This window comes from Gouania willdenowi, chromosome 9, assembly GCF_900634775.1.
Source record: "Gouania willdenowi chromosome 9, fGouWil2.1, whole genome shotgun sequence".
Taxonomy (NCBI): Eukaryota; Metazoa; Chordata; class Actinopteri; order Blenniiformes; family Gobiesocidae; genus Gouania; species Gouania willdenowi.
The window spans coordinates 30,713,322-30,741,049 of NC_041052.1; the positions used below are offsets into that span (position 1 = coordinate 30,713,322).

General features: G+C 40.8%; 2 protein-coding genes across 8 annotated transcripts; one reads left to right on the top strand and one right to left on the bottom strand.

Moving 5' to 3' along the window:
• Positions 1-117: 117 nt before the first annotated feature.
• ccdc180 (coiled-coil domain containing 180) lies at positions 118-19,223 on the top strand. Of its 6 annotated transcripts, none has more exons than XM_028457984.1 (33): positions 118-440; positions 4,457-4,554; positions 5,779-5,846; positions 5,925-6,034; positions 6,117-6,236; positions 6,361-6,468; positions 6,557-6,652; positions 7,894-8,150; positions 8,239-8,318; positions 8,393-8,481; positions 9,318-9,437; positions 9,511-9,684; positions 9,767-9,882; positions 10,121-10,247; positions 10,423-10,477; positions 11,473-11,579; positions 11,657-11,802; positions 11,936-12,105; positions 12,196-12,376; positions 12,488-12,634; positions 12,914-13,058; positions 13,129-13,245; positions 14,196-14,273; positions 14,369-14,493; positions 15,254-15,346; positions 16,230-16,307; positions 16,381-16,447; positions 16,541-16,682; positions 17,155-17,315; positions 17,739-17,858; positions 17,942-18,105; positions 18,172-18,247; positions 18,943-19,223. In XM_028457984.1, exons 2-33 carry the CDS (start codon positions 4,463-4,465, stop codon positions 19,075-19,077), a joined length of 3,864 nt encoding a protein of 1,287 aa, XP_028313785.1. In that variant the 5' UTR covers positions 118-440; positions 4,457-4,462; the 3' UTR covers positions 19,078-19,223. The 6 variants fall into 6 exon arrangements, with proteins under 6 accessions (XP_028313785.1, XP_028313780.1, XP_028313783.1 ...); XM_028457979.1 differs by having other exon boundaries at positions 17,733-17,858; positions 18,943-19,222; XM_028457982.1 differs by having other exon boundaries at positions 5,782-5,846; positions 17,733-17,858; positions 18,943-19,221.
• On the bottom strand, positions 19,127-27,194 carry srp19 (signal recognition particle 19). 2 transcript variants are annotated; one of them, XM_028457987.1, is made up of 5 exons: positions 26,976-27,194; positions 26,004-26,079; positions 20,485-20,556; positions 20,300-20,412; positions 19,127-19,373 (listed from the first exon to the last, which is right to left on the bottom strand). In XM_028457987.1, the coding sequence occupies exons 1-5, from the start codon at positions 27,011-27,013 to the stop codon at positions 19,244-19,246; spliced, it is 429 nt and encodes a 142-aa protein (XP_028313788.1). In that variant the 5' UTR covers positions 27,014-27,194; the 3' UTR covers positions 19,127-19,243. The 2 variants fall into 2 exon arrangements, with proteins under 2 accessions (XP_028313788.1, XP_028313787.1); XM_028457986.1 differs by having other exon boundaries at positions 19,127-19,377; positions 20,304-20,412; positions 26,976-27,189.
• Positions 27,195-27,728: the final 534 nt, after the last annotated feature.

Here is a 27,728-nt window from a genome sequence, read left to right on the forward strand (position 1 = left end):
CAAATTGTTCGTGTAATAAAAAATAGGATGTATTTCGAAGGTTGGAACGTCACTCTACTTTTAGTGGGAAAAGGACCGATTATTTTGGTCGGAATGTAAACCGGAAGTGAAGTTGTTTTTTCCCACACGTGATTCTGTCGTCTGCTGCTCTCAGTCAGTGAATTGCTCAAAGCTACAGGACGTTAGTGTTCACCTTATGATCTTTAATTAGCAACAAACAATGTATCAATATTCTGAAGGTTTGTTTTCACCAAGCTGTCGCCGACGTGACCCGGAAGTGACGTGTATTCATCGGTCGAAACGTTGTAGAACATCTCTGTTGACAGGTAGCCATGGTAACACAGGCTATGCTCGAACCTCCACGGAATCTACACAACAGTAGTGAGTTTCTACTAACGTTGTAAACTTTGAAGACTAATTCTGTGATATTCCTGAATCAAGTGAGTAAATTCTGCATGTTTTATATTGTAGTACATCATGTATTTAATACTCAGTGATAATCCTGTGTGAATGAGGTGATATTGTAAAGGTCTTTGGATTTAAATCTGTTCATTGGAACATTTAACATTTAGTTAGAATTGACTCATTTTGTTGCAGTTTTGTGACCACGGTGGCGTAGAGGTAAGCAGGGTTCCAGGGTTCAAGTCATGGACACTTGAGCCCTTTCTGTGTGGATTTTGCATGTTCTCCTCGTGCTTGCGTGGGTTTTCTCCCACAATTCAAAAAGTGTCCTCAGAGTTAGTGTTTTACGCATTTGTTCAGAGTTTTTTAAGTTTTCCAAAAAATATTTTCATGACATTTTTTTTCGAACACTTTATTTATGAAGATTTTCATATAATACAAAAAATAACATTGTAGTAGTCATACATTTAGCGTAACATAATAAAAAAGATAAAAAAATAAAAAAGCAAAAAATAAAATAGAACATAACGAGGACAATAAAAAACATCTCAATATTAGTTACATAAATGTACATTTCTGTTATACACAATTGTTATAACTCCACCTGCTACCGAGTAGCACTGTAAGTACAATATGACATTTCAGTGGTGTGGCACAGCTTATCAAATGTTTATTTCCAATTTTATCTTCCGCATAACTAAGAAAAGGTTGCCAAATTTCAAAGAACCTATTAGATCTACCTTTCAAAGTGTGTCTAATCTTTTCCATTCTCATGAAATGAAGAATGTCTTTAATCCACTGTGAGTGTGATGGGGGTAGTGCACTTTTCCAGTTCAATAAAATGAGTCCGCGAGCGAGAGTTGTTCAGTAGGCCACAAAATTCGAGAAGCCCCTCACTGCAGCCTGCAGTCAGGGGTGGTGCTCAACATTCAATAAACTAATCGCGTTCAGACTTACTCTAACCCTAACCCATAACTATTTTGTATGCCTATAGAATTATGCAACATATAAAATTATTTATTATTTATTTTTAACTGTATATGAATCACACAGCACAATAGCATGCCACATTGAGCTCGCCCCGAACTGCGGACTAAAAGCCAATGGCATGCCGATGTTGAGCAGCGTTGAGCTCCGTCCCAAACTGCGGACTGCCGTCAGGGGTACTTCCAAAATCCTGTTGGTATTTGTCTAAGGGATGAGGGTTCGGCATGATTCCAAACAGTGCTGTTACTGGGTGTGGATCTACAGTAAACCCTAAGGAACCCGAGAGCGTCTCAATAACATGCGTCCAAAAAAGAACCAGTTTGGGACAGCTCTAGAGTGTGTGGAAACATGTCCCTTCTGTTATTTTGCACCGATCACAGTTTGGATCAGAGTTGGGAAACCATCTTAATAATCTATCTTTTGACCAGTGAGCTCTGTGTACTATTTTTCATTGCAACAAGCCATGTCTGGCACAAACTGATGAAGTATGGACCCGTTTTAAGATTTTATGCCAGTTCTCATCTGATAGCTCTTCTCCCAGGTCGTTCTCCCACTTGTTCTTGATAATGTTAAGAGTTGGGTTATGTAAAGATGATAATGTGTTATAGATTATTGAGGTAATCCCTTTAAATGTCTAAAAAGTTGAAAACAGGTTGTCAAAGTCTTACTGTGGAGGGAGAGAAGATAATGTATTAGACTGCTTAAGAACAAAGTCACAGATCTTTAAATATTGGAAAAGTTAGTGTAAATTGTTGTAAAAAAAATAAATAAATTGTGTTTCAGATTAAAAAAGCCTTACTTTCAAGAGATGGGGGAAATATATGGTTTGCATGGATTGGAGCTTTAAACAAAAGAGTATGGCACCCATAGCGTTTATGCATCTGTTTCCAGATTATAAGAGTAGCAAACAGCTGTTTGTTCTTGGTAAACGGAGAAGAGTCAGCTGAGAGTGAAGAGTAGACTAAGTCAGCCAAGGAGGAACAACTACAGGACCGCGTCCTAAGGATGCACAATGAGGGGGCATCAGCGCCCAGATCTTCATTAAGCCAGTGAACTTTGGAACGGATATTAGCCGCCCAATAATACAGTTGAAAGTTTGGGAGGGCCATACTGCCCATCTCCTTTGGTCGTTGTAGGTAGACTTTGCTCAAGCGTGGTGGTTTTTGATCCCAAATAAAGCCAGAGATAATACTGTCCAATTTTTTGAAAAAAGAGTTGGGAATGAAGATCGGAATGCACTGTAAAAGATAACTGAATTTGGTGAGCACATTCATCTTAACAGTATTAATTTTACCAGCTACTGATACATTTAGACATGACCAGTATTTAACACTCTCTTTCAGGTGAACTTGTCTTTAGTAACCTTGAAAGATAATTAAATTCAGAGGGTAGTTCTGGGCTCAGAAGTTTACAGGGAAAATTGCACTTTTCTGAAGATTTATTTTGTATCCTTAAATACTGCCAAATACATCAAGGTTAGAGAGGACAACAGGAATTGAGGTGTCCAGCTCAGAAACATATAGGATCGTATCGTCTGCATATAAAGATACTTTTTGTTCAAGACCTTCCTGAAATATACCAGTTATTGCCTCATCTTGTCTGATTGGTATTGCCAAAGGCTCAAGAACCAGTGCAAATAGCAAAGGCAAGAGAGGACATCCCTGTCTCGAACCACGCAAAATGGAGAATGGTTTGAGTGTAGCCCATCTGTGCAAGCTAAAACTAAGGGAGCAGTGTAAAGTAGTTTAATCCAATTTATAAACTGGCAACCCAATTTTAGTTTTTCCATTGCATAAAAAAGGTCTGTCAAATGTCTTTACGGCGTCCATTGACATGATTAATTGAGGGGTTGTGGAACTGGGAGGGCCAAAAATGATATTGAATAATCTACAAATGTTGAAAAAGGAGTATCTGTTTTTTATAAAGCCGGTTCGATCTGCAGAAATAATTTGTGGTAGAACATGTTCCAAACGTAGGGCTAAAATTTAGGCAAGGTTAACATTTATTAGGTTATTTATTTCAAGCTCAGTAATTGTGATTAACTTGTCTTATTTTAACCTATTTTCATAACTTTTTCTTGCCACATTTTTGCTCCTTATGTATTTTTGCTACATTAATCTTATTTTTGCCACTTCTCTATCAAATTTAAATGCCTTTTCTATACTTTTTCTTTTTCTCTTTTTGAATAATATGTAGAGGTGTAAATTATTCAGACAAGTGTTCTATGGGGAAGCGGATTAGGGCTAATTTTGATGGAGAAAGTTGAAATGTCAAGATTGAAGTTGAAAAGACGAGATTAAAGTTGAAATGTCAAAAATAGCCAAAGGCCAGTTCACCATATAGGACAACAGTCTCCATCCAAACTGGCCTTAATCTGTTTCCGTACAGCGAATTAATAGCCATAGACGGACTAAATGCTCAACCTTTTCCAAACTTCACTGGTTTTTCCTCCTAAACATATTCAGTTTTTGCCAATTTCTCTTCAAAATCCTTAAAGAGATTACAACGCTGCGTTTATGAGCTAAAAGAGAAAGAATCTCTTTGTTGTTAAACCCATTTTTGAAGTATAGTTTAACGCTTTCATCGATACACGGGCACAGTCTGTTGTTTGTTGTCATATATGGTGAATTGGCCCTCGTCTGCTTCCGTAGATTTGATTTTATTACCTATGTTATCATGATGTTGTATTTTAAGTTCGTTTTCAAAATTTGGACTTTAATATAGACATATTTTGACTTTATTTTCGACATATTTCAACTTTAATCTCGACATATTTTAATTTTATTCTCAATATTTCCACTTAATTCTCAAAATTCCGGTTTTATTCTCGACATATTTCGATATTATTTCTGACATATTTCAACTTCGTTTACAAAATTGAAATTATTGACAATTCAAGTTGTTGGGAGGAATACAAAATCCAACATAATACACAAATTAATCATTAAAAAACATACAAAATGACAGATAATGCAAACAAATGTATGAATAAGTCCTGTATTAGTTACTTGTTGGTTATTTAGTTTAGGTATGTGAGATAATTATGGGATGTTTGGTTGTGTTTCAGGCTGGAATGTCACTCTCTATGACGTCTGGACAAAAAAACACCAGAACGGCGTGTGTGTCTGCTGAGGACAGCAGCACATACTGCAGCACAACCAGCAGGTAGAGCAGAGACACACAATCTGACGGTCACATGACCAATACCATTCATGTCAGTCTTAGAATCACATGACCAGTCAGAGCTTTAATACAGGAGACAACACTGAGGCTGTGTTCTACTACACATTACAAACTCAATGAGTATATACTGTCTACTATATACTATACGTATGATTATAGAATGATGAGTGTTCCCACAAAAGTATACTTCCAAGTTTCCCAAGATGCATTTGGAACCTACAAGAAAACCTGAAGCACACTGAGGCTAAATATCAGTTGATTCTCAACATTTGAAAGTTCTGAAAACATTTTAAGTGAGAAAGTGACCAAGTAGAATATCGTGTGCTCATTTCATCCATAAAACTCACGTATACACATTTCATTCACATTTAATACACATTGTGCTACTGAATAAACTTCCTGTTAACCTCAAAACCAGAGCCCTATTTACAAAACAGTTGAAAAACGCAATGCATCGTGGGGCGGTTGAGTATGACTTAGTAATAGTAGTACATAGTATGATATTTTGAGCACTGCCCAAAAGCATACAAAATAAGAGAAAAATACACAAAGACAGAAAAATATGCAAAATGATATAAGAAAAATGCTCAAAATGACTCAGAAAATCTACAAAATCACTCCAAAGATGCACAAAATAACAAAAATACACAAAATGATGGGAAAATACACTAAAGGACCACAAAAATACACAAGTATAGACAAAATTATCAAGAAATAAGACAAAAGGACAGCAAAAATACACAAGAACCGAAAAATACACAAAATGACTCCATTGTGCTACTGACAAATTTTCCTGTTCATTTTAAAACAAAAGCTCTATTTAGAAAACAGTTAAAAAAGTAATAAAAGACAAGACGAGATGCTTTTATTTTGAACAGGGGATGTTTGATTTTTATCTTGAAGCTGGTCCTAGGACCATTTTACATTCCACTTACAATGCATCATGGGACCGTGCACACTTAAAAATATAGTATACATCCAGGTATTTCTCACCTACTCAATCTTTTCATACTATTTAATGTGAACGCACTGTATACTCATTTATATGTCACACTTAGTATGAGTTGTACGTTAGGATGACATTTACAACACAAAACATTGTGTTTATTAGGGGTCGCACAAAATTAAACCGTTGTCTGAGGTAGACAAATGGACTGACACACACGCACACACACACACACACGTAAACTGGTGTTTTTCTCTCAGCAGGGGGCTGCAGCAGCTGGATGAAGATGATGTCACTCAGGATGTCAGTCAGCTCCCTGACACCGTGGGTGCGTAACAACACAGTTACACGCACACACACACACACACACAGAAACAGCCAATCACAGCCCCTCTTTGACCCTCAGTGAAAGCTGGTCTGAGGTCCGACATCATCGAACGTCTAACGGAGAAGAAACAAGGACAACATGAAGAAGCTCTAAATCATCTGAACGAGGAGCTGAGTCACATTACCTCGGTATGTACGCACAAGAACAGACACCAACCATGCACATGTCAGATTTCTGACGGTGTGTGACTTACTCTTGGTGTCCTCACAGGTTTATAAGGATGAGGTTAGGACCATCTGTTTGCAGTTGCTGACCTCTCTGCAGGACAGGGACCACAGACTGGAAACTTTGAAGGTCAGCATGGAAGGTCTGCAGCACGACAACACAGAGGTAAATGTGTGTGTGTGTGTGTGTGTGTGTGTGTGTGTGTGTGTGTGTGTGTGTGTGTGCGTGTGCGTGTGCGTGTGCGTGTGCGTGTGCGTGTGCGTGTGTTAAAATGTGTGTGTGTGTGTAGGCTGGTCCTCTCTGGCAGCAGGTGGAGCAGGAGGCGAATGTGACAAAGGAGAACATTGTGGAGCTGAAAATCAAACTCAGAGACTGTGAGAGACAACAAACGGCTCAGGTCCAAACTTTTAATCTTCATGATGAAGTCATCCTCACACACACACACACAAACACACACACTCACACCTTTTCACACTCTCACTCAGATTGCCCGTGTTCTGAAGAAGTTCTGCGACCTGCTGGTAGACGTTGGCCTGATGCCACTGCCTGATGTGCACAGACTGATCCACGCCGAGGCCATGGTAACAGCAGTGTGTGTGTGTGTCTGTGCGTGTGTTAAAGTATAAACATACACGGGTTACACAAGTATTTAAAGATCTCTGCCCTAGGCTACTTCTACACATTGTGTCATTTGTTTTAACAACGATTTGATTCGAATCACGATTCATTGTCGCCAATTTGATTCATAGATGATGTCGGTTCATTGAGAACGATTAGATCCAAAACGAACCTAAAACCTTTGAAATATACTTGTTAGAAGATCTATGTCTAACAAAACACATTATTATGCACCGTATTCATTTTATTAACTATTAAAAATGGGACTACTTTATGGTTTTATAACCTGTGTTCCACCATCTTGAAATCACATGATTGATGATATCACATAGCCCCACTGCCTGTAAACATTTCATTGTTTTCTATTGACGTGAAGCATTCACCCTCCTTTTTAGATAATTTAGCAGCTTTTTCAATCTAGATGACAAATTGTGTTGCTTTTGGTTGCTCTAACAAAACCAGGAAAAGTTAAAGATGTTTATGTCAACCTCTTTTGTTTACCGAAAAATGACAAAAATAGTTGTGAACCGAAAATGAATCTATGACCACAGGGTGGGACAGTTTCAACTCTGTGGTTTGGTAGTAGATAATGAAGCCGAGATGAAGAGCTCTCCTAAGAGACATTTACTCCCCTTAAACATAAAGAGTGCGCCTACATGCTCTGGTGGCTGAAGTTAATCATGTGATTTGAAGATGGCGGAACACAGACCACTATTGGAGGTTAGTACAAACCACAATATATCTCAACTCAAATATCTATTTAAATGGCGTCTCGGCTTTCCCTTACGACGTAACTGCTATTCACAAAGAGAGCTACGCAAGATCCATGGCTGTCAATCATCGTCATATATGACGTAAAATCTCATTTTTCAACCAAACATAACTTATTTAAAACAAACTTCACAGAAAAATGAGCACTTGAACACAATATAGGGTGATAATAACTAATGATCTTAGCAGAGTTTGGGTTTGGAAAAAAATTTGGTTACGAGTATTTTAACTTTACAGTTTGACCCACATTCCATCTGTTAACATTGAGGAGGCGTGGTTTATGACATATATTGCAGCCAGTCAGCAGGGGGAGCTCTAAAAATAAAAGCTTCACTCGACCGGGGTGCTTGTCCTGTCCACCTATTGGACTGGAGGGGGAACTATCCACACTTGGTTCATGTGGTGTGTGCGTGTGTGTGTGTGTGTGTCTCAGAGGGTGAACCAGTCTCTGCTCGCTAACCGCCGTAGCGTAGCTTGCCTGGTGCTGCGGCTACAGGAGGACAACCTGCAGAAGGAGGCTCAGCTCCATCTGCTGTGGGAGGAGCATCTGTACTGCTGGAGGCAGAGCCAAGCAAAGGAGGAGGTAAAGAAGTTCAGGAGCAAGTTCAGCATAAACCAGGAGCAGCATCATCAGCTCACTGAGCTCACACACCTGAGCCAACAGCGCCGTGACATCATCAGCAGCATCAGGTACACACACACACACACACACACACTGTCCAATCACCTGTCAGCTCCTCATACGCTCATCCAATCCGATTTGCTCTGTGTGTTTCAGCTCCCTGGTCCCGCCCACATGCTCCACAACGCTGGTCGCTGATTGGTTCAACCGGCTGACAGCCATCAATCAGCAGATAGGTGTGTGTGTGTTAATATACGTGTGCGTTTGTGTGTTAATACATGTTTGTTTTAATTTATGTATGTGTGTTCAGATCTCATGCACAATGAGCATCTCCATCTCCTTCGCTGTAAGTGTGAGGAGGCGTGGCAGGACCTGCAGGCAGAGGCGGAGCTCTCCAAGGTAAACTCACGGGCCCCTATGGGCATGTACTACGAAGCTAGATAATTATATCCTGAATTTATCTCCGTTAGCAGGCTTCACCTAACCAAACATTCTCAGTCAGACAGGAGCCGTTCTACGAATCTTGATTACAACACGCTAAATAAAGCGAGGTAATTTCGGCCTGGCTACGTGTGCGCTTTTGTGACAGAGGTAGATATTACAGCGTCAGACCAATCACAAACACGGAGGAAATATATAGAAGAGCAACTTACGTCATATTTGAGGAATAATTCTTCAAAAATATGAAGAAATAAAATCCATAATTCTGACCAAAAACAACACTGTTGCTGCAGTAAAAGCAGCAAATAATTAATGCAGGAATTGATGAGTGCTAATGCTTAAACTAGTGAAATTATAAATGGAGAATAAACAGACCCTCTGATCAGTTTCACTTTCACTATTACCTTGTCCGAGGTAATGCGTATACTGCGTTCATATAACTCAGGTGGAATATTTTATATTATCTTACAGGACTGAGGCTCTTTACATCACCCCAGATTACATGAATAAATAAACAAATGAATTTATCGGTCTGAAAGCGTCCAATGCATATAGGCTTTATCAGCTGACTTATTTTACTTATTTTACTTCTCAGTGCATCAGATAAAAATCTCTATATTTCCTATAGGATGTGATTGGTAAATGAAAAGAACCACGTTAGTTGTGCAGCCAAAGTTACCATGGTGATTTAGCCCCGTAAGACATTAGCCAGCTTCGTAGTGTGTGTGTGTGTGTGTGTGTGTGTGTGTTTATGTGTGTGTTGTAAAGCTGTGGTTCACCTGGTTCCCCTGTAGGTGGCGCTCCTAGCTCTGCAGCTCCCTGACGAGGAAGTGAGTGACATGGTGAGGTCACAGCTCCTCCCTCTGATTGGACGGCGTCAGAGTGAAGATGAGGAGCGATTGGCTGCTTTAAAAGTATGTCCTTTAAATGTGGTTCAGACCTTCAGACTCCTCCCTGTTCTCATCAGTGTGACTCACTGGTCCTCAGGTACGCAGCGACACTGATGTTCGACACGCTAGCCACCTGAGCAACCATGTTCTGGCGGTGATGCGGGGGATGGCGTTACTATGGGAGACGCACTGCTGCCAGCTGAAGAGAAGGGAGGAGGTGCTTCAGAGAGACGTGGACAAGCTGAGGCGTTCTAAGCATCGACACCTCCAGGTGACGCTCGCGCACAACACACGTGGTCACAAAGCCTTGCTGATGTCTGTGTGATGTTAATGAAGCTCTGCTGCTGTGGTAGGAGTACGAGAAGCGTTTGGAGGAGTTGATGGAGGAAGTCCGTCAGCAGAGCACCGGGGACACTTTGAGGGTTGCGTTGGATAACATAGCACACTTCTTGAAGGAGGTGAAGCTCAGGTAGGACTCCTCCCACTGCTGGTACATAGATTCCTCCCACTGCCTGTCGGAGGGAGGAGTCGCTTTTACTCAAACTCCTCCCATTGCCTGTTGGAAGCCTCCCATTTTCTGTCAGAAGGAGGTCGCTGTTGCATATTCTCCTCCCACTGTCTGTCAGAGGGAGGAGTCACTGGTACACAGACTCCACCTCCACCTCGCCATCATGTATACCAAAAGCTGTGTGTGTGTGTGTGTGCAGTCACAAACAGTGTGTTCCTGACCAGTGGCAGCTGATTGATCGTCTCCCATCTCTGCTCATGGACGAACTTCAGATCTACAGCAGCAACATCGGCTCCTTCTTCCACCTCAGAGACACATACCGACCGGTAACACACACACACACACACACACACACACACACACACACACACACACACACAGACACACACACACACACATACACACACACACACACACACACACACACACACACACACACACACACACACACACACACACAGTGAGAGAGAAGATATTTAGATTGTTGTTCTTCCTCCTCAGAGTTCAGAAGACTTACAGAAGCTCCAGCTCTCGTTCTCCAACTGTTTGGATCGAGGTCAGTGTGAGACGTTTGTGTTTCATTCATTCATTCTTTTTTTCTTTCATGCATTCATAGTCCTGACTAAAAAGAGACACAAACAGCAAACGCACTGACATCAGAACCAAACACAGCCTAACAACGAAGGGCCTGTATTCTGAAGCTGGATCAATATATCCTGGATCTGTATATCCTCCGTTAGCTTCACCTAACCAAACATTCTTCGTCACAGAGCAGCTGTACAAAGCAAGTTAACAACACGTTCACATAACCCAGGTGATTTCAGCCTGGCTTCGTGCGCGCTCACATAAAAGGGGCGGAGCTTGCAGCATCAGACCAATCACAAACAGAGAAACTGTGTGGAGTGTCAAACTATTCAGAGCATCCGATTTGGCCCGCAGAAGAAAGTGGAAATGACAGTTTGTAAATTACAAACTAATTCAGTTTGAAAGAACTCAAATCCTGCAATTTTTCTCAAATTATTTCATAAAATCTGCCCAAATTAAATAAAATTTGGTAAAAAAAATAAGTAAATCAAAGGACATTTAAGTGTCTGTCACATATTGCTTAGACATTGTTGATGCCTTCCGTACTTTATGACTGATTTATTACTGGAAGTGCCAACTTGGGCACATTAATGTTGGAATTGTTTGTTTTCCTGCCTAAAACCATCGTACTGGGTCCGTATTTGGCCATTGAACTAAAATGAGTTTGACACCCCTGGTGTAGAGCAACATCAGTCACAATTGAGGAATAATTATTTAAAAATATAAAGAATTAAAATCTATAAAACACCGTTATACACGATCAGATCTTATCCAACCCTTTACCTGGTCCCCACCAGGTTAGCTGTTAAGCATCAGTTACCATGGTGATCTAGCCCTGTAAGAAGTTAACCAGCGTCGTAGTACAGCACACAGGGTTAATCATGAAGTTAGAGAGAGAAGAGGAAATCCAGCTTCTGAGGACACGCCCGAAATGAGCTTTTATTTCTTTGTTTGTTTACTGTACAGAAAGTGAAGACTTTCTGATGAAACCAACCAAGACAACCTTGGACGAGCCAATCAGCAGTCAGAGCCCCGCCCAGGACTCTCAGGATTGGGTGCTGGAGGTGAAACAAGTAATTGATTCATAAAATACGAACAGCTTCTTTTTGTACCTGAACATAACTGTGTGTGTGTGTCTGCCCTGATCAAGCTCTGTGACATCAGCACTGAAGTGACCTTTACTACATCAAGGGGTGTGGTCTATTCTGGCCCCGCCTTTAGAAGCCCTGCCCACAACCTGCCTGAACCACACCTGAGCCTGTTTCCTGAAGATCTGCTCTCACACACACTAGACAGGTACACACACACACACACACACACACACACACACACACACACACACACACACACACACACACACACACACACACACACAGACACAGACACACACACGCACACACACAGACTGTTGTTTCTGTGGCTCCTTCAGGTTTCGGCTTCAGTTCTTAGAGAATCTGGAGCAACACTTCCTGTCCGTTCTCCAATCAGCTGTTACCACGGTGACGGAGAGGAGGGAGGCAGCACAATCAGAGGAACAGCTTTACCTGCAGAAACTGGACCTGCAGCACATCAAGAGCCAAGTGTACCAGCCCCGCCTGGGTAACACACACACACACACATGCACGCACGTACGCACACGTGCAGTACACACACTCAGTGTTAAGTGATCGTATGTGTGTATGTGTGCAGACGAGCTGCGGCTCCACAGGCGGCAAGTAGCACGTCACCGTCAGAGCGTGGCCAACATCCTGACCTCCTGCAGCAAGAAGCTCACACACCTCCAGGCCTCCATTGGCACCAAGAACCAGCAGTTGAAAAGAGCCGTGAGTGAGCTTGAGCAGGACACGCTCTCAGCCAATAGCATCAAGCGGTAAGAGCAGCGCTGGGGGTGGAGCTTCCCAACATCACTGAGCCCATGAAGGACGTGAATTAAGTGTTACTGTGTCATTGTGTGTGTGTGTGTGTGTGTGTGTGTGTGTAGTCTGCAGGACATACAGGCCGCCCTACAGGACATTGTGGACCAACATGCCACTGATACTCAGCGCAGTTACAACCGCTTCAGACAGACAGTTAGTGCCAGGCTGGGAAAGGAACGCACAGAAATCTCTAAGCTGCTCAAGTCCTTCAGGTGGGAACATGACTCACTTAGTCACACCATTTCCTGTTGTGGATCAGCTCAGTGTTTACATCCACCAGAGCCACAACACAAGAAAACACACAAGAGAACACAAAACATGAAAAAACACAGGATAACACGATGACCAGTCTGTCTCTAACACCAGCTGCTCAGTGTGGTCAATGTTCAGGATAATCTTTGATGAGCATATTTTCAGATCACACACACACACACACACACACACACACACACAGGATGCTGATTGGTCCACATGTGTGCCTCCTCTTGCAGGCTATTCAGTGAGGGAGGAGACTGCTCTCCTGAGGAGCTGAAGCAGCTCCACATGGAGCTGCAAGAGGAGAACCAACGGATGGAGGACGCTGAGGAGAACATCTACTCTGAGCTGGAGGCCTTCATGTCTCCCACTCTGAAGGAGGTAGTCAGCGTTGGTTCTTTATCTGAGCATCACTGAAGATTTCCTGCTGTAACTTTTGACCTTTGTGCAGGTGAAGGAGGCGTCGGCTCCTCTGAAGGAGAAGCTCGCTGGTCAAGAGTCAGAGCTGATGTTCACCGAGAAGATCCAGAAAATGATGCGCAGCACAAACATCCTCATCACAACAAAGGTGTGTGTGTGTGTGTGTCTCACTTTTTGCTTGGAGCTTGTAACACTGAATTTAAATATCTCCATTGATTTTCCACCTTTGAAAGTTCTGAAAGCAAGTAAAATATCAATATGTGCTCATTTGATCCACAAAACTCATGTATACACATTTTATTCACACATTTTCAGAGACTCTCCATTGTGCTACTGACTAAACTTTCTCTTAACTTCAAAACAAGAGCCCTATTTACAAAATTGTTAAAAACTAATGGGAGACAAGAAGAGATGCTTTTATTTTGAAAAGGGGACATGATCACAGTGATTGGTCGCAATGCATTATGGGTCAGCGGTTGAGTATGGTTAGTATATCTTAGTTTGTGTAATAGATAGTGTGACATTTCAAAAACAACCCAAAAGCACACAAAATAACAGAAAAATACACAAAAATATGCAAAATGACAATAAGAAAAAAATGCACAAAATGAATAAAAAATACACAAAATAATTGACAAATACACACAAGGACTGAAAAATACTCAAAATTACTCCAGAAATACACAAAATAACTCCAAAGACAAACACAATAACAGACAAATACTGATTTTACTTCCTGTTAACTTCAAAACAAGAGCACTATTTACAAAGAGTTAAAATAAAAACAAAATAGAAGACAAGAAAAGATGTTTTATTTTGAAAAGGGAAGGTTTGATTTTTAGCTTGAAGCCGGTCCCAGGACCATTTTACATTTTACATTCCACTGCATCAATGGATGGTTGAGTATGACTAGTCTCTCCACCGTGCACACTAGTCACACTAAAATGTCCCCATATAGTATACATCTAGGTATTTCTCACCTACTCAATCTTTCTATACTATCTAATGTGAACGCACTACATACTCATTTAGACATCACACCTCGTATGAGTGGTACGTTAGTATGATATTTACAACACGGCCTACGTCGTCCCACAGGTCGCCTGTAGCAACCAGCAGCAGTCAGAGATCAGCAGACTGTTGGAGGATCTGAGGAGGAGCATAGAGGACACACAGGTAAGAACACTGTCTGATTCTCTGTCTGTCTAACCGTGTCTGTCCATCTGTCTGTCTAACCGTGTCTGTCCATCTGTGTTTGTGTGTGTGTGTAGATGTCTCCAGCTCAGACCATCTCTCTGCTGTCGTCACTGGTGTCAAAGCTGAACACACGCTGTCAGTACCTGGACTTTGTGGCCGCGTCAGAACCTCTAAAGCCACACAGGAAGTCTCAGAGCAGGTCTGTGAGCCAGGGTTGAGTTCAATTACGACTCAATTATGATTACTTTGACCCACCATTTTTTCTAATTACATCAAAATTTACAATTATTATTTTCCCCTGAAAGTCAACTACAATTACATTCTCAATTACTAAAGTTGAATTGCAATTAATCCCAATTACTAAAGTTGAATTACAATTAATCCCAATTACTAAAGTTGAATTACAATTAATCCCAATTACTAAAGTTGAATTACAATTAATCCCAATTACTATGCCTGAAATAAATAACTCTTATTAAACGTAACCATCCTCTTGTGTTAGCTTTCTGTTAGCATCTCTTATGATAACGGGTCAGTTACCTTATTGTTATTATTATTTTTGGTGTGGGTTTCTCTCTGTATACCCCTATTTAAATGTATTTTAAAACAATAAAATTATCCTGAAGACAACTAACAGGTAGTGAGAAAAATTGATATTAACCATATTTTAATAATTGTTAACTATGTATGTTTAAGACATAGAACTGTAGAATCAATTAAACACAGGTTTGCATTTAAATTCATTTGAATTTCCATCCCAACTACAATTACAAATTAAATTATCTGAACTCAATAGCAATATTTTTTTTAAATTACAATTGCAATAATTATTACATCATAATTCTAATTAATTACCAATTACTCGATTACAATTATAATTGACCCCAAAGCTGGCTGAGACTGAGTGTCTGTCTTGGTGAAGATGATCCAAAGTGAGCCTGTTTGTGTCTGTGTCATAGGGTCAGTTTTAAGAAGAAGTCTGCACGGAGCCAGGCCAGTACCAGCGCCGTCCAACCTCCACAGAAAGTCACCACGTCTGTGTGCTCAAAGAGGTACATGTGCACATCTCATGCACTCTCAGCCCAGCAGGCTATGGTCCATAATATTTGTTAGGACATGCATTTTCCTTTTTTATATCAACCCCATAAGTAGAGCTGATGACTTAGCCCCGCCCCCTTACCCACAATACCGCATTCTAGACAACATGGAACTCTCTATCTTTTATCTTCCATCTTTAAAAAGTGACTTGAATGTCACAAGTTGGAAAACATTAGCAAATAATATCAGATGTTCACTAGGTTTACAGAAAACATGTCTATTATAGAGACCCAAACATATGGGACTGGTTGCTACATGCTAAGCTAACAAGAAACATCTGGGACTGGTTGTTACATGCTAAGCTAACAAGAAACATCTGGGACTGATAGCTACATGCTAAGCTAACCTAAACATATGTGACTGGTTGTTACGTGCTAAGCTAACAACAAACGTCGTAGGACTGATAGCTATATGCTAAGCTAACCAAACATATTGGACTGGTGGCTATGTGCTAAGCTAATCCAAACATATGGGACTGGTGGCTATGTTCTATGCTAAACCAAACATATGGGACTGGTGGCTACATTCTAAGCTAACCAAACACGTGGGACTGGTGGCTACATGCTAAGCTAACAAACATTTGGGACTGGTCTCTGTATGAAGTTCCTTCTCTCTCAGAGGAAGTAGAACATTTACTGTCTGTAACACGTAGAACACAAAGATTTCTGTTAGAGACACAACATGTTTGGAAGGAATATGAAACGGTAACTGCACAAACCGTCAGAAAAAAGAGGAGATGCATATATTTTATGTCTGTAACAGAGGACAGGGATATGTGATATTAACTACCTAGTGTGTGTGTGTGTGTGTGTGTGTGTGTGTGTGTGTGTGTGACAGAGTGAGGGCAATCAGCAGGTCCATCAGGGCCAACAAGAAGTACCACATATTTGGGTCCAGTCCAGATTCTGGTTCTAGGTGAGTTGTGTCGGTGATGATGATGCATGAGAAGCTTTGAAGTGTTTTTATAAAGTGTTTGTGTGTGTTTCAGCTCCTTCAGGTCAGTCCTGAACACTCTGCTGTGGAGCACCAACGACACCCTGCTGCAGACTGGCGAGGTTACACACACACACACAATAATAGAAATGATTATCCCTATACTAGTATGAAATGATGTGCAAACAACTAATACAAGTGTGTGTGTGTGTCAGGACTTTTATTTTGAACTTCGTGGGCATCACAGCGTCCTGCAGCTACTTCCCGGCTCTGCGGACCAATGGGTTGAGAGCATGCAGCAAATTCTGCTGGGATACCAGGAAAGAGGCAGCCAGTGTGAGATCAGCAGCAGAGCAGGTAAACAATCAATGTGTGTGTAAAGCTTCTCACACCACACACACAAGGCCACACCCTTCACCACGTTGCTGTGATCCAAATCGTAGAGAAGTTCCTCTATGGATCCTTCTTCTGATCAATTTTATTAGAAAGACACAAAAACATAGATTTTAAGAGCTTGGTTGGAATAATACGGGCGACCGTGGCTCAGGTGGTAGTGGGTCGTCTTCTGATCGAGAGGTTGGGGGTTTGATCCCAGTACCTGACTATGTGTCGAAGTGTCCTTGGGCAAGACACTGAACCCTAAGTTGCTCCCAGTGGTCGACTAGCGCCTTGCATGGCAGTCCTGTCCCATTCGTGTGTGAATGTGAGAGTGATTGGGTGAATGAGCTGATATGTAAAGCGCTTTGAGACTGCTTCAGTGTGGTGATAAAGCGCTATATAAAATCAAGTCCATTTACCATTTACCAAAGTGTCTGTTGTGTGTTTGTAGAGCTGGTCAAGCAGCTCTCTTCATTGGACGAGCTGCTCCAATCATTGCCTTCAGTTTTGATCGGAAACCAAGAGCGAAAGATGGAGGCGGAGCTTCAAGAGGCTGTGGGCGAAGCCAATCAGAGGCTGGAGGAAGCACTGACAGTCAGTGAGAGAGAGAAGGTAATAGAGATCATCAACAATGAGAAATATTACACAAAGTCTGTGAAACAAGAGATAAAAGCTCTTATTCCACATGTTAATGATAGATCTGTGATGATAGATCTGTGATGGACACATCGGTGGTAAAATATCTATGATGATAGATCTGTGGTAAATCGTCTATGATGATAGATCTGTGGTAAAATATCTATGATGATAGATCTGTGACTATAGATCTGTATTGATACATCTGTGATTAATACATCTGTAATGATAGATCTGTAATTTTACATCATGACAATAGATATGTAATGACAGATCTGTGATGGACACATTTGTGATGATGGATCTGTAATTATAGATATGTAAAGATAGATCTTTAATAGATCTGGAATGACATAATGAAAACAATTAAACGGATTGTGTGTGTGTGTTGAGGCTAAGGTGCTCCGTGACCTTCAACCTTTTCTAAACGCTGATAAGCTCCAATCACTGAACAGCGTTGAGCTGCGCAGACAGCAACAGGCGGAGGACGCCATTTGCAGGATTCACCTGGAACTACAGGTAGGAATGGATTGACCAATCATCAGCTCCGGCTCACTTTGAACCCTGTCTGAAAGTGTGTGTGTGTGTGCGTGTGTGTGCAGGATTGTGTGCGAGGTCGAGGGGAGGAGTTTGTGACCTCACTGTCGTCTCTGATGGAGCAGCTGCTCACACACGCCGGTCAGCTGACCTGTGATGTCACACAGGTCGGCTCACACCAGGATGCTGAGAGTGTCGCCATGGAGATGAAATCTAACGCACAGCATGGGTAAACAAACACACACTGACACACACACATTTTCCTCATATTAATGTGTGTGTGTTTGTGGGTCAGCTCGTCCTCAGATACCACAGCATTCAACAGCAAACTGAGCCTGAGAGTCCAGGAGGAGCAAGAAGCTGCTGTCAAGGTAAACACACACACAGTGTGTAGACACCAGGATTAGTGTCAATTATAATTGACACCAGGGTTGGTGTCAATTATAATTGTGTAGTTGATAATTAATTACAATTTTATTTGAAAAAAAAATCTGTTGCTGTTGTAATCGTATCATAACCCTAAAAATTGTTCAAATATGATCACACTTAAACTGTGGTGAAAATGCAGCAAGGCACAAAAAATGAGAAACACCCAAATTTTGGAGGTCAGACAATAGTAATGCATAAAAATTTTAATATTTTGGAGTTTTTTTCTGAGAACAAAGCTCAACAAGGTAACCAAGAGATGAAACAAACTGGATGATAGATATTTTTCGTGTATTTTAGAGCTGATTTAAGAAATGGTCAAACTGACCTGTTACCATAAGCGATGCTAACGGAAAGCTAACACAAGAGGAAGGTTATGTTTTATGGGCTTATTTATTAAATGCTCAGTAATTGTGATGAATTGAATTTGAACTTTAGTAATTGAGAAATTCATTTCTTTCAGGGGAAAAAATAAATGTAATTGTAATTGGAAAGAATGTCACCATAACCATAATTAAGTTGTACTTGAACATGGATAAATTAAGACAATTGTATTATGTAATTACACCCAACCCTGGTACACACACACTATGATCAGGACTAACGTGTGTGTGTGTGTGTGTGTGTGTGTGTGTTTCAGCGGTTCCAGCAGCTGGTCCACACAGAGCTGTCACTCTCTGAGAGGAACAAACGACAACAACTGAGCCAACAACAATGCTGGAACACACACTGGAAACAAGAGATACACACTCTGAGCACACAACTGTACATTTGAAAAGCAGCTGATTAATGTCTGTGCTATAACATCATCAGCAGTATAAAGATTATTGTGCATCACAAAGCTTTTATTGATCCGAGCTTCACATTTGAACACAAACACTCCTTAAATGTCCCAAAAAAAAGCTCCAAAGTTCAGCTCCTAAAAATAAACGTCTGCATTTCTACTTCTTCTTCTTCTTGCTTTTCTTTCCTCCCTCGCTCTGCTGAGCGCTGCTGTCTCCTCCTGCTCCGCTCTTCACCGTGCGAGTCTTTAGACGTGGAATCATCTCAGCCACGTAGAGCATCACATCCCTACCTGAGGGGGACACACACACACACGAGGACGACTGTCAGTGCCTGATGTTTCAGATCATTTCAATGCATGCGCGTAGACTACGTCACTTCCATCACACGCAATCCTTACGACAGAGCTCCTGGGGTATGATATTTTAATAGTACACATTTAAATATGTAACAGTTTTTGTGTTGTTTTAATTGTTAATTTAACAAACCACCATAAGACGAGTCCCTTATTGTAGGTTAACAGTTCCCCCTGGGGGAACAAACGCTTCATTTACCAATTTGTGTAATTACCCACCCTTCGTCTGTACCAGCAGCAAAATAATACTTTAATTAAATACAAGTTATAATAATATACGGATAGAAAATAACATACATAAAATTGGTAAAATAATAAAAACTGTAATAAAAATGGACGTTTGGTGCATTATTTCAGTTTCATTTATCCAACCAGACACTTAAATCCATATCTGCAGGCTAACATAAAAACTAAAGATTGGAATTGGCGGTATTGTGAATTGGTGTATTTGATGTAAATAAAGTAGTAAATCATTGTTTGAAAAATAATTATCCACATAAACAAAAACATTATTTTAACTCATTTGTTTTTTAAATAAATATCTGCATTAATGAATAATTTAAAAAAGCCAAAACTAAAATAGGCTTAGGTACAACAATATATATTTTTAACTTTCATTCTTAATTTTAAACCAAACCCAATATAACCAAACTCAAGTGATGGAAAATCAAAATCCTCTATTGCTTATGCTGTCACTGTCGCCATGGTGACAGTCAACCCAATCTATAAAATAATCTGTATGAACTGCCGTAAAATAGGCTGACCGGATGTAGACGTGCGTTGAAAGGATCGAGTAGTGACAGAGGGTGGGGCTCACAGATGGAGGGCGGGGCTCACAGACAGACTGACATGGCAGTACTTACGTGATGTGAACTTGTCCTGACACAAGGCGCCGTCCGTGTTCTTCAGCTGCACGCGGACCCGCCCTCTGAAGGTCACATCTCTGTTCCACTCTCTGGGATGGATTTTGTTCTGAAGGTCAAACGTACATTTGAAGGTCAGCATCCAAAAAATCCATCAAACCAATGAAATCATGGATGTTACCTCCACATAGACGTTCATCCCCGCCGCCGTCAGCACGTCTTTGATCTCAGCGCAGGACGGATTCTCCACGGCCTGAACACACACACACCTGAATCAATACCTGTAAATCGGTATTGATACTCAAGTAATTTTCGGTACTTTTGTTGGTAATAGGGGTAAATAATAAAATCTCAAAGTAATTCCAGCAAGTTCATTCACAAGGTTTAATTTGATCTCCTTACATGTTTCGACTGCCAACTGTCAGTCTTCCTCAGAGGCATCTAGTGATTGCTTTGATGTGTTTATCGAGACCACGAGGCAGAGCTTTTATATCAACATGGATATGGATTTACGCTCCCTGTGATGCAGGCGCACGGGAGACACTGGAGTGATGAGGTGTGGATAGTCTGAGCCTATTAACAGCAGGGGGCGCACTTGAGTGCGAGACCTCTCAGGTGCCTGTATTTTCTCTGGAGGGCCTACACAGAATGTGTGTTCAGCTAGGCCGGGGGGGGCAAACTTTTTGGCTCAGGAGCTACATAGACTTTTAAAAATTGACAGAAGGGCCGGGTCAGCACCCGATGCAGACATCTAATTTACTTTTAAGATGGTGTCGCACTCGAGATCAATCAGTTCCAACTGCAACTCCAGTGGAGCAGTTTCAGGGTTTTGTGTGAAGGGAGATGACACCAGCTGAAGTGACTGGTCAATTTTGTCAAAATCAGAGAACCGACAGCAGAATTCCTTATGCAGGTTGTCCAGTGATTTCTTGTATTTTTTCACATGTCGAGGGGCCTCTTTCAACGTAGCCAGTGTGGGGAAATGAGCAAATGAGTTGTTTGACATTTGTTTTGAGAATAAAGCAAGCTTGGTTTTGATGGCTGTGACGTTGGTCTTTCCCTTGTAGCTTAACGTTCAGCTCATTCATGTGTGTCAGTATGTCCACAGCAAAAGCAAAATCACAAAGCCAATCTGTGTCACTCAGCTCAGGAAAATAGTCAGCTTTCTCAAGTAGCTCCAAAAATGAGAATATCCTGTTTGAGCTCCCACAGTCATTGACATACTTTCCCCAGACTTAACCAGCGGACATTGGAGTGGTAAAGTAAGTCCTGGTGATCGGCATCAGTTTCTTCAAAAAACTAAATAAACTGACGATGCTGAAGTCCCCTTGCTCAAATAAAGTTAACTAGTATTACAACTGGTTTCACCACGTGGTCAAGCTGCAATACGTATTTACACAGGACTTCTTGGATTATGCAGTGTAGGAAAACAACCTGCTTCTCAGGGTTGTCCTATTTCACCGTGTCCTGGATTCTTTTGAGCAGGCCAATGTTTTTTCCGGTCAGATTTGGGGATCCATCTGTGGTAATGTTGGCGAGTGTACTCCAAGGTAGCTTGTGCCTCTCGATGACCCCCGACATGCTGCCATACAAGTGCTCTCCCTGCGTTGTCCCCTTTAGGGACTCCATTGTCAAAAACTCCGATATCTCAAAATTGTCATTAATCCCTCTGATAAAAATTATGAGCTGAGCAGTGTCCATGTTATTACTTTCGTCCAGTGCCAAGGAATATAATGTAAATGACTCCACTTTTTTGTTTAGCTTGCTAGCTAAGTCTTCGTTGATTAGCTCAACACGGCTTCTTGCTCTCAGGACACAAGATACGTGCGGTCTCTACCATGCACTCTTTGAGAAACCCCCTTTCAGAGAAAGGCTTGCTGTTTTTTGCTAATTTGAATGCCAGTAAATACTGTAACTTGCCTTTGTGCTTGATTATTGGATGGCAGTTTGATGTATAAAGGTGTTTTTCTGAGTCTGCAAACTAGCTGCCAAGCTCTGAGCGGTAGCCATGCATTCTTGCGTTGACTGGTTATTAGCATAATTAGCATGCTTGGAGGAAATGTGACGTTAGATGTAGTATTCCTTTAAAACTGCTACGATTTCTTTGCAAATAGTCAACACAGCGTTTGACCGGACTTCAGTAAAAAAGTATTTACTGGCCCATTCTTTATTGAACACTCAGTCGCTTCGATCCAACGAATCAACATTTTTGCCGTTTGTGCATAAGTTTTCACCTTTGTGCACAAATGTGTGAAAAAAGCCGCTTCGCATAAAACAAACAACTCTTCGGTGTAAATGAGATAAATAAAACAATGCAATGGGAGCACCTACAGGAAGTTTCATCACGACAATTACGTCATTGATCGGCGAATCAAGACATTACAGTCAATCACAATAATTGCATAAAATGCAAAATATCGATCGATCCGATCGGTGTAAAGCCTATAATAAACTAACAAATAAATCAACAACAAACTGTAGCAACATTTGTTTCACAAATTTCTTCATCATGGAAACCATAAACTACAACTACGATGTATTTTTTTTTTATATATATATACACTACCGGTCAAAGATTTTAGAACACCACACTTTTTCCAGTTTTGTTACTGAAAATGATTCAGTTTATTGTTTCATGGCAATAAAAGCATAGAACAAATAAGCAATTTGAGTTGAAAAAGAAATCATGAATCCATGAACAATACTGTTCAGCTAGTGCTCATGAGGGTCTGGTACCACAGTGTGTTCCGACAGAGGAGGTTGGAAGTAACCAAGAAAAGTTGGAACACATGTAAAAATTAGTAACACCAGCTTTCAAGGCTGATTCAACCTTCACTACTGCAGAACAGCTTTAAATTGTTAACCCACTTTGTGTTCCCTAAAAAGGGCCTATTTTTATAAATTTGAAATGTACACTATTTTTCAGTTTTGGGTAACCAAACCTTTTTTTAACCTAAGCCGAGTCTACGACTCTGAAAGCTGAGTCATCGTCTCTATTACCCTTTTTTGGCCAAAAGAACCATGGTTTTGTTCAGTGCTATTGTCAGAGCTTAGTTGGTTCTAATCCTGTTCATCTTAAGAACCGTGTGTGGGAGGAGCCTGTTTTGTTTATTTGGCCCGTACAGCCACGATGTGAATGGAGAGTCTGATTAAAGAGCAGAGTGAGGGGCAGTGTGAGACGATAAATCGTGAACAAAAACATTCTCACCAGTAAGAATATCTCATCCCACGATAGAAACGATAAATGCCCATGTCGGAAATTAGCGAGGGCCACGGGCCATTTCCTCCTTCAATTTAGCCAAGAATGCCCCTAAAAACCTTGTTCCAGAGGACAAAATTGCCCACAAGTTGGTCGTCAACAACTTATTATTCTCTGGAGAATAATAAGTCACTTCAGCTCTACTGCGGAGCCTCCATGGTGTGCACCACCGCCGCTTCCACCCCTCAGCCTCCCACACACACACCCACCCACAGACAGCGGTGCTTGTCACGGCAACCTGAAGCTGCCGGGCTGCGATGCATCATGGACCGCTACTTGGTTAAAACCAGATAACCATCCTACAAAGTGAACCAGTCCAAGTTCCTCCATCAGATCCACCCAAAGTTCCACAAACACGGGGACAGAGATGAACCTGCAGCATCGATTATGAACTGGAAACTCAACTAAAGCTAACTAAGCTAAGCTAACCCACCGACACACAGACTGGGCTAAGAGCTAATGCTAACCACTCCATAAAAGGAATAGACCAAGTAAAAAGAACATGTCTTACTGTCATCAAATCACAGAGAGCCATTGATTTGTTTATGGTCAGATTTAACACTTTTATGGAAAGATAAAAGCTAAATATGTGACACGTTGTGTGAAATAAATACTAATGTCACTACTCATCCGTCCCAACTTGTGAAACGTAATATTTTTAAATTAGATTTCATGAGTTCACAAGACAAAGCTGGTCCCATTAGACTAATGTAACTATTGTGATTATTACACCTAAATATACTGAATGATTATTTCATCAGCTTGATCTGGTTTATAAATCAGAGTTATAATGAGTTACATAAAGTTATGGTTGATAAATATAAGATAAATGAAACAAGATTTAGCAGCAGTAAAACCATTAATGGAGTTATTTTTGCTTTTCATGTGCTTTTTATAATAAAATAATTTCATTGTGAGTGAGGAAATAAATGAATTACATACATTAAAGGGATAGTTCACCTATTTAAGACATGACGTTGTATGCAATCCTCACCAGCACTATAGCGCATACACATTGGTCTCAGTGGTCACCTCCCTGGTCCGAGTTCTGGCCGCTTGAAGTTGTTCAAGAAAGTCGTCCCGGTTAGTTTCCGGGGCCACAAAACTGTGCGTTTTTAATAGAAAAAAATATATGCGTTTGAAAGCTTGATTCATTTACATCACAAAACCGCCCACAAAAAAAATTCATACCTCCAGTTTTAATCGGCACTATTTTCTCTTCCGTTTCCATCAATCCGCGCTGCCGCCAACGTCAGCGCGCATGTTCCGATAATAGGGTTTACAAACTCTAATAGCAACGACGGAAGACCGAAGCAAGAGAAAGTAAAACGTACGTACATTAACAATGGTACGAACTTGTAAAATCCCAGGTTGTGACCACAAAAATGTGCCGGGATCACCATTCAGCTTCCATCGTTTTCCAGTTTCTGATATAACTATGAGACAGCTTTGGCTGGTTGCCATCGGCTATTCTGCGGGAGCGAAAATATCCAGTACAAAGGATTTTCGTGTGTGCAGTGCTCACTTCAGCGAGGACGATTACATCCCCAGCCGAGGAAACAGCAAAAAACGCATTTTGAATACTGCTGCTGTACCAGTACCACGGGTAAGCTCTATTTACTCACTTGATGTTGCATACGACACCTTGATTTTGAAGCTAACGTCAGTGTTTAGGCTACACTGAGCTAACCGGGGCAATGATAGCATCGACAACAATCGACTATTTGGTGAGAAAATCTGCAAATGTCTTTACTAATGAATTGAAGTCTCTATATAACACAACAATATATGATGCCTCACTATTGCTGTTATTGTCTGTAACGTGTGTTGGTATCATCGTGTTTATAAGTGTGCTTGAAGTCACATACAGTTAAGGCAGTACTGTACGGTAAACAATCTGATGTTTAGATTCCAGTGGAAATCACGTGAAAAGAGGTCTAATATATTGTTAATGTAGGTACGTTTTACTTTCTCTTGCTATTAGAGTGTATTAGAGTAACCGGGACTACTTTCTTGAACAACTTCAAGCGGCCAGAACTCGGACCAGGGAGGTGACCACTGAGTGAGACAATGTGTATGCACTATAGTGCTGGTGAGGATTGCATACAACGTCATGTCTTAAATAGGCGAACTATCCCTTTAACACTAATAAAGTGATCCACATGCACTAATATATGCCATAAATATCAGCCCATGAACTCTGAGTTAGCAGCTATTGTAGCCTTTTTTAATGTGTTGATGTATTCAAATGTATTTGTGTTTGTAAGGAACCTGTTTACACTTTATGGGATGGGAATTGTTTTATTTATTTATAGTTTTAATTTATTGCAATCTTTATCATTATCGTGATAAATACCAGAAATTATCCGCATATTTTTATTTTAGTCTATATTGCCCATCCCTACGTGAAATAAAGGTCTGTGTGGGAGGAGCCAGCTCACCTTCTCTGAGGGGATCCTCCGTCCCTCAGCCAGAGTCTTCTTACTGTTGATGTAGACGGGGTAGACACAGATGAACCTGCAGAGAACACACGAGTCAACAGATCCTCGGGTTACATTTTAATCACTTCTGCTCAAAAGTTCTCACACATTCGTCATCATCATTAGTGTGGGAATGAATATTCATCGTTATCAGAGTGTGATTATGTGTCATTGAAAGGCAGAAGGGGAAACGTCTCACTTTTTTTTATAACACAAAATAAGACTTATTCTTCTTTAAACATTTCCACTTTTATTTCATTACAGAGCAGAGGTATATACAGTATTCTGTTATAAAACACTTTCCTGCCAGCAGGTGTCGCTATTAAATGTTCTCCACAAAGTTTGAATTATCGTTTCCTAAAACATGTTGCTCTTTGAAACGTTTTATTTCCGCATTAAAAAAAACATTTTCTGCTGGAAATGCTAACATTGGCCTTAAATCGTGTTAAAAACGACACGTTTCACTTTAAAGCAGAGAAGAAGAAGAAGAAGAAGAAGAAAAAAAGAAGGCTGCAGAGCGGATTGATACACGTCACGTTAAAATTTTTTTAAATACATCTACAATCTGCTTTTAGGAATAATTTCCATTAAATCCGAGGAGCGATTTAATATAAAACCATCAATAAAAGTGCTCAAATCAAACGGTGCTACTTAGTTTGGCTGCATTACTAATTAGGTTTAATGATCAGCCTGTTTGAAGAACAACCAACTGTGAGAAACAAACACGTTTATTGCTATTACAGTTATATAAAATGTATTAAAATGTAACCCGAACAAACAAGTGGCTCCTCACTTAAAAACCATGTGACATAAATAGGAATATTTGTCCCACTGTGTTTAAAAATAAGCAAAGTTTTCCTTAAAATCTCGGAAGCTGGACGGGACTTGGCTCCGACCACGGTTAGCTTTAGCCACGTTAGCAGCGGGACTCACCGCTCTCTGTCGGCAGGATTCTGGGTGAGGTGAGCCATAACGAAGCTCAGTCCGGACAAACACGCACAGTCACAGACGAGCCACAGACATTTGTTTGTTTGTTAATTGGTTAGTTAGTCTACAGACACAGGGTAAAAATACACGCCGACACCACACGGTCGCTCCGCCTCTTCACTGCGTGTCACGTGACCGCCAGCAGGGACGCTCGGTTTTTAACACCGCGTATCCGGGAGGAAACTAATAATAAAACGAATGAGCGCGGGGAGAACATGCAAACTCCCCACCGAAAGAACCCAGGACTTCAACTCGGCAGCTTGACATCATAAGGACACATGAAAGCCATCCGAAGATGCTTTGATGCTTTTTTTATGAAATAAGTCATTGGGGTACATCGAAGCAGTCACCTCTGAGGGAGACTGGCAGTTGACAGTCGAAACATGTTAGGAGTTAAAATGTTCTGACAAAAAGTTGTCTGAAGAAACAAAACCTTAACATATATTTCACAAAAGAAGACAAAATAAACTTCCTGGAATTAGCTTGACATCATTTTCTATTTTTAAATATCAAGCATTTGATTCTGTATTTATAAATCAGATCTAGATTGTGTAGGTATAACAGGGGTATTTTACATTAACAGTTATATCATGCATTAACATAGGATAAGTTTTGAGGTGAGTAGAAAATAAATAGAGTAGAATAGAATATCATTATACACAAACTACTACGAAATTAAGAGACAACTATTGTTGCAAG